This window comes from Malaya genurostris, chromosome 1 (assembly GCF_030247185.1).
Source record: "Malaya genurostris strain Urasoe2022 chromosome 1, Malgen_1.1, whole genome shotgun sequence".
NCBI classification, from domain to species: Eukaryota; Metazoa; Arthropoda; class Insecta; order Diptera; family Culicidae; genus Malaya; species Malaya genurostris.
The window spans coordinates 26953021-26960903 of record NC_080570.1 but is presented as its reverse complement, the minus strand read 5'-3'; the positions used below and the strand labels follow the sequence as shown (position 1 = coordinate 26960903).

The following is a 7883-nucleotide window of genomic DNA, read 5'->3' as shown; positions in this document are numbered from 1 at the left end:
TCCACTCAAAACTACTCGTTGTGCGCCAAACTATTTTCCAACGATCTAGTATTCCTTTATTCAACGGCGAAATACTGAGCATCTCCTTGCGCGCCAAACATCAATTGTAGATCTAGCAATCATTGGCGACTTTTTCAGTGGAAAATTCCATTGTCCATACAAAATAACTTTATTGATTTTTCCCACTTTTCCGGTAAGTTTTCCTAATTTTTTTGATGTACGAACCCGGTGGGGATAAAAACTGATCAAACGAAAAAAAAAGCATCTCAATCCGTCCATCCGCTCTTACGTGATGCGATTACAATGAATGATCTCTGCATTTTTATACATATAGATTTTGTTACTTTGAAAAATCGTAGGAAATTTTAAACCACTTTGCAAATTGAGACTATTTGAACATGTTTTCATGTAAAACATTCTTTTATGACTTTGTAATGAAATAACATAAGATTTAAAACAACCGAGAGTAGAGAGCACAAAATACGTCTGATTGGCTCGATTGGTAATGAAAGAATTAAACAAAATAATACGATGACAGAAGTTTCGTATAGATCGATTTCTGAGACTAGTGGTTCTAAATTCTCTACCTTCCCCTACTTCAAAATAGGAACCGTTATTTCGACATATCTTGACAAATTATAATATCTTGATTCAAATTATGTTAATAGCATATAGACAATGCCATTTTTGTAATAAACCTTATTTGCATATTTTTCTAGAACCAATTGTCTCATTCATCTTTTTCTAAATGTCAAAACATTCTTGTACAGGCTCTGTAAATCACCATCTCCTTTGTAGAAGCGAGTTGCTGTAGTAAACAGTAAATTTTGTTTTTCATTAGGTAACTCACTGTCCGGGTTGTCGGTTCAATGCATAGGGCGCTGGTCTTACAAACCAGTTGTCGTATGTTCGAGCCCCGACCTGGAAGGAAGTAGACGGAATGACCAAAATCAGCATTTTACATATCCCATATGGTCTAGTGGCTAGGATATCTGGCTTTCACCCAGAAGGCCCGGGTTCGATTCCCGGTATGGGAATATTTTTTTTTCCGAGTAGATTTCTTAATTAATGACGAGTTACCTAAGATGATATTTAAGCTATAAGAGAATATGTTTTAATAAATTCAAAACGTTGTGACTATGTTAGAATTAAATTAGGATAAGAATATTATGTAAAAGTGATGCTACGGCGAAGAAAAACTTATGTAAACTGCCTTAAGAAATAAACGTATTTATGGAAAAAAAAAAAAAAATAGGTAACTCACAAAATAAACTTGCCATTCAATCATATTGTCATTGTGGCAGTCATATTTATCACATGGGATAAGCGCAATAACAAATGAAACCAGTTTTAGGCCATTCAAACCCGTTTTCATCGTCATTGGAGACAACAATCATACCCACCTGAGCAAACCAATTTTTCACACACTTTGTGCATACACCGAACTCTGTGACCATAGTGCTATCCGATGAAAAGTTCCGCATATAGGGTAACGGCTTCCTATTTCATCTGAGCTCCTATTTCCATCTCATCCCTTCACCTCATTACTTTGAACATGAATAATATTTTAAAACCTACCTGAACCAAACTGTGAAATGTTTTAAAATGATTATAAAAGCTATTGTCACACTTTCCTATTGAAAGAAATGGTTTTAAGTTCTTCGGTTATCGTTTTTTTCATTTAAAATAAACTCACTTTTCAATTTAGGACACATTTTCGTCGCAAGATTTACAGTTCGTCATGTTTCTGATTATCTACTAATCGATTCGTCTCAAAACAATGATCACTTTTCGCACAATTACACTACCATTGAATACTGTATGACTTCATAATTAGTAATGTTCACTTGCCACTTGTTTAATTAACGATTTAAAACTTCAAAAACTACCCGACAAACAATAAAAGTCTTCAAAAATATGAGATGAAAGTTTTTCACTTAGTTCACTTGATTGCGCTTTGTTTTCATCTCATTTGGTTTCGCAAAGTTGCCAAGTTATCTCATAATGTTACAAAACAAAAATTGTTTTTCTTCTTCAAAATCTCATCAAAAAGTATGTTTTTTGGTATCCGTGACATTAGTTTAATTATATTATTGATATTAATATTTCAATAAAACTGTTTTGGCTTCGAATATCACCAGGAAGAGCATGTTAAATACTACTGAAATAACCATTGTGGCAAATCTAGTAGCACTGGTTTCATTGCGCTATACGTCAACATAACGCTGTGAAGTGTGTGTGTTTCATCGGCTGTGCACAGAGATGCCAGATATTTTCAGTAGTTGGCATTAAATCTGTTTTCACTCATAAAATCAGTTAACATCATTTTATTAGTGAAAACAGACAGACCAGATATAGACTTTCTATGCAACGTAATACATATTCTATGAAAATATCTGGCTTCAAACAGTTCAAATTGGTTCCAAATTTTAATATAAATGTTTGTCAGTGTTCATAATCAATTATCTACATAAAAGATTTCCACTTTAACATGTGATTTTTCCGTTGTTAATAAACTTTTAAAGAATCACTGCAATCAAATACTAATAGATACTCAGAGAGAAAAGTCTATTTTTTTTACTTCTTTCTTTCTATGAACCTGTACAAACCTGTATTGAATTTAAGAAATCTTTACAAAATCGGTGCTTTGATTTAAACCAGTATGCGAACGCAAAAATCTATACAATACATATAAATCTGTATAAATGGCATCTCTGGCTCTACACTTTGTTTTAAGAAGGGCTAATGAATAAATAGTAACAATCACAGTTTTGTTTTTATTTAAAGTTCACCAAATTAACTTTTCAGTAAAATTTTAAGTTTAAAGCGAAAGGTAACGGAAACGACTGAAAAATTTTTAAACGTTGAAATGATTTCAAACTGATTCCAAAAATATCGTATATTGTCTCATAGTTGGCATTAGGCCGTTTTTAAGAAGAATTCTGACATTTTGAACATGAGAGTGTAATAGTGGAATATTTCGTTTTGATTCCTGTCGCCATTGCTAATTTATAGGATGAATGAAGGATCAACGATAGGATGGATAAAAATCCATTGAGATGAAATTAGGAGCAGAGTAGTGAACATTTCATAAGTGTTTTTTGCTGTTTTATGAACATTATTTTGATTTCCAAGGAATGTGAATCAAATCTCAATGTGGAGCAAGGCGAATAAAGCAGTAATATGAAATGGTTATAGTGATTTTAGTGGCTAAATCGAGGTTTGAAGGCGACGTCCTTAAAAATGAGATGAAGTAGGGAGCCCTTACCCTATCAAAGATCGTTCTATATGCGTTCCCGTAACAGACATCCCACCGTTGGAAATCAACGAGACTGACAATAACGATAAGATCTTGTGATAATTCATATAAACGTTCAATTCATTTTGTTTTGTTTTCCTTGAAAAATGCCATCCAAAACGGCCGAAACGTTGGGTAATTTCATGAACAAACCGTTTGCCTATTTGCATTTGACTGAGAACTGTCGATATTTTATCTCACGAACGTTGCCCATCCGAATTATAGACACTAAGCGAAACACACAAAAAAACCATTCGTATCTTCTGAAATCTAGAGCATCGCTGAAAATTTCGTTTTAAAAAGTTGAATTCAAATAAATTAGCTGTGAAATCAGTAGCCGATTGCTGTTTTACATGTTCATGATTTTCTGTGATGTGCTTGAACTCGTTTACAGGAATCTTTTACCTGAAATGTTCACAAGTAAAAAGCTTGTAACAATACACAAACTTATCGTTTCGATAAGACCAACGTTCACTAGTTTTTTGAACCAAATGAAACCATAAAAAAATATCTGAACTCAATTGGCTAACGTATGACAAAATTGCATGCCACATTTTTTAAAACTGGGAACGCGTTGGTCACGAGCTCCGCGAAACACGTTTCCCTCGGTGTAAACAGAAAGTCTTTCTGGTGATGAGAGAATCAAAAAAAAAAAAAAAAGAAAATGAAATACGCTGAATGCCTACCGCAAACCTTTCCGCATCCAGCAACGGTGCCGAGTGGCACTTTATTTCAATTGAATAAGCTTCCAGAGCACAAGCAGGCTATCATTCGATTGGACGTTCGAACATTTTATCGCCCGAGCATTTGACGTTCCGCTATTTGCCTGATGTAACACTGTTAGTAGTGTTGTTTGTTTTTTTTTCTAACATGAAGCTCCACGCGCCCTCTGCTGGTAGACGGTTGGCAAGTTGACGCTATCTGCCCGATACGATCTGCAACACGGGAAGGGTCATCAGACAAGAGATATGAATGGGACTTCGGAACCTTATGAAACTGGGACACCGAAATTGCAGTGGCAGTTTTGAAATGAACTTGTCGAGATTCGGAAGTGCAAAATGAGTGTCAAGCTTCGAGTGTTGTTTGTTTTCGTGATAACGGTTGCTCAATTTTCGAGAATCTACGGATTGGACGCAATCTGTGAAAGAATAGATTTCAATGATGTTCCCCAAACCAAAATTCGTGAGTGTTCCGGAACTGTACGGCAACAATTTTCGGTAGTTCCGTATGCAAGCTCTGTCGTGTTCCAGCCTTACCGTCCGGGTGTCCTGTATTATCTGAGCAGCGTTTCACCCGGTGTCAGTTGCTGCGAAACGGTCGAAAGCTTTTACATGCATGAATTCACCGAGATTCGCTTGATTTTTCAACTCCTGTTCTACTCGGCCTCATCGCTCACGCTCAGTATATTGGATATGGACGACCTTGAAGGTACCCTTCCGGCAACAGTCCAACGCTGGACTTCTTCGTCAGTCACTACAGGATGGAGCATGTTTGTTGGGAAAGTTGAACGGGAAATCAAACGGGCAAAGTTACAGATCGAATGTGACATGAGCGCTGATGCCAATGTGGCGATTGAATACGTGACCGTGTTCAATTCGTTAGTGGAAGAACAGTTCTGCAAGGATTTGGATGAGTATTACACCTCGACGACGGCGACATCAGCGCCAACTACGACCACAACATCCACGTCGAGGCCAACCACGACTACAACCACGACGGTGAGGCCAAGCACAACTACCATTCGGACAACGCCTGCTACTACAAGCACAACAGTTAGCACCACTACCAGCACATTAACGCCAACAACAACAACAACTGTTTCACAATCTTCTGCATTTCCTGTGACAACCACGACAACCGAATTACCAGTGGACCCAACAAGCAGCTCGACGGAACAGGTCGAACCTACGACCCTTCCGTTGATGAAATCTCGAGCCAATGCCGCCTGGATAGCCTTGAGCGGGGTCTTCGTCACCTTGTTCATTCTTTCGACGGCCTGCGGTGCTTATCTGTACTTCAGTGGTCGTCAAATCAATCGATTGATCGCCGAACAATTTCCTGTAAAACCGATTAAAAACATCAATCATCACGCCAACAACTACCATCCGACTCCGCTAGATAACACGATTCACCGGAAACTCCAAGAGCAGCTAAAAAATCGCTTACAACAACAACAACAACAGCACAGTCTCGCCGTTGGTGCTGACGATTACGGTGATGGTTTATTCTGCAGGAACGACAGTCCGGGCTCAGTGCCGCACAAATATCCGAGGACTTCGAATGTCAACCTGAAGCGGGACGAGATTCACTTTCGAGATATTAGTAAAGCCAAGCACAAAAGTCGGTTGAATAAACTCTAGAGTAGAAAGTGAGAGTCGTGTATCGGGAGACTGGTTCTACAGTATAGTCATTTTTTTGTTGTTGTTGCTTGTATCTAGCCGATAAGAAGTAGCTCGTAGAAATTACCCATATTCTTGTGTATATTGTCCTGTTTAAGATAACGAACGCGTAGGATGTTGAAAGATAAAATGCTTTTGGCTTTTATTTTGAACAACGATGACGAGAAGAAATTTGGGTTCGGCATAAAACGTGAGCACATTTTCCTGTTACAATTGTTTCTCAACACGTAACTCGACCTAGAACTGTCTTATAATTTAAGGTACTACGGAGTGGTTTTGGCTAATTGGATGTACAACTAATAGAAATAACTCAAAATTGAGTAACACACCGCTAAAATTTACAAAAAGTACACGTACTCTAAACTTGAGTTACCACTGATCCACTCAGTTTTGTATTAAAGTACAAGAATGTCAAAATTTGAGTATTTTTTTACTCAAAATAAGAACAAAATATTTTTTCACAATTTGAGTGAGCTTAACTCAAAGTTTCAGTTCCTTGCACTCAAAATAAAGAAATTCTTTTTCGTTAGTTATAAACATGAATTTCTAGTTGCGCAAAAAAGTGATTTCCTTTTGAGCGGTTTGGAATCAAAATTGAATAAGTTTGATATCCTTATGTTGGACGTCTCACTTAGCATAATTGAAACCATAAAATTTCTATTGAAAACAACTATGATTGAAGATTCCTGGTTTCAAAAACCGGATCTAGAAACGGAAATGAAAAGCGACCTATTCTTGCATTCTGAAATTCGATAAGAATATTCCGTGAACGAAAACGCACTAATTTTTTTTCACTCAAATGTTTTGATAAACTCAACGCTTACTCTAATGTATGAATAACTCGAGAAAACTCATGGCCTGAGTAAATTTTACCCAAATTTTGATATATTGTTCCAGTTGTTGAATTTGAGTAATCGCAGGGTTGTTACGGTCGCGCGGATTTCGCGGTTTTCGCGACTTTCGCGGTTTTCGCGACTTTCGCGGTTTTCGCGACTTTCGCGGATTTGGCGCGGATTTCGCGCGAATTTCAAAAAACATCATTCCACAAAATTCTTTGCAAATTTTTTAAGTTTGTGAGTTTTATCAAACCCCCTTAAAAATTAAAGATGGGCGAACGTTTCAGATGGCCGAATTTTCACCATGATAAAACTAAAATTTACTAACACATGGATCAATAAGTCCCGAGACTAACAATGGAAACAACATTCTTTTTGCTAATTTTTTTTATTCATCAACATAATCACCTACAATAGTACAATGGTTCCAACATCATTCTAATTTTTCAATACCATGTTTATAAAAAAATTATCTTTCGGTTTAAAATAAGCTTCAGTTTCAGCGATGACCTCCTCATTTGAGCCAAATCCTTTTACCTGGAGCAATTTTTAAGATCAGCAAAAAGCCAGTAGTCACTGGGGGCTAAATCTGGCGAGTATGGGGGTGGGGAAGTAGATCAAAGCCCAATTCGTTCAATTTCGCCATTGTTCTCATCGACTTGTGGCAGGGTGGCCCGTTCCTGTTTTTGTTCCATCGAAAGCAATCGCGGCACCCACTTGGAAAAAACCTTTTTCGTGCTTAATTTTTCATGAAGGATAGTAAATACACTTCCATATGATATCTGTGTCATCTCAGCCATCTCACGGAGCTTCACTTTACGATCTTTCATTATAATTTTTGTCACTTCACTCACATTTTTCCGGTGTAACGGCTTCCATAGTTCTACCCGAGCGTTCCGCGTCATTTGTGTCGGTACGACCACGTTTAAACTCGGCGAACCACCGACAAATCGTTGCTTTTGATGGACAAGAGTCCGGATAACATTTTTCAATCCATTGTTTCGCTTGCACGGTGTTTTTACCCATTAAAAAACAATGTTTTATCAAAACACGAAACTCAGTTTTTTTCCATTTTTTAAACAAACTTCAAAACGACTTTACTCCAACCTCGATAACTCAGCGGTTTCTGGTCGGATCGACTTAAAATTTTGACCCGTTTCAAGCAAAGGTTAGTACTCTAGAAAGACGTGGTTGCTGGTTTACTACGAGCGCCATCTCTGCTTTAGTCTCGGGACTTATTGATCCATGTGTTACGTCTATCATATGATATGAATTTCATGCTAACAGTCAAACAGGTTTAAATTTGTTTTAATATTAAAATTTCTGCAAAAATCTAGTTTTGGGATTTTC

General features: G+C 37.2%; 1 protein-coding gene and 1 non-coding gene across 2 annotated transcripts; both read left to right on the top strand.

Moving 5' to 3' along the window:
* Window positions 1-965: 965 nt before the first annotated feature.
* Trnae-uuc (transfer RNA glutamic acid (anticodon UUC)) lies at window positions 966-1037 on the top strand. Its single transcript has one exon. It is a non-coding gene; the product is annotated as a tRNA-Glu (tRNA).
* Window positions 1038-4679: 3642 nt separating this feature from the next.
* On the top strand, window positions 4680-5781 carry LOC131433196 (porimin-like). The gene has a single exon (XM_058600091.1). It carries the CDS (start codon window positions 4711-4713, stop codon window positions 5656-5658), a length of 948 nt encoding a protein of 315 aa, XP_058456074.1. The 5' UTR covers window positions 4680-4710; the 3' UTR covers window positions 5659-5781.
* The last annotated feature ends 2102 nt before the right edge of the window (window positions 5782-7883 follow it).

What these genes read in the sequence shown, in the direction of transcription:
- LOC131433196 (XM_058600091.1), top strand. Translation starts at nt 4,711, where the DNA reads ATGGACGACCTTGAAGGTACCCTTCCGGCAACAGTCCAACGCTGGACT.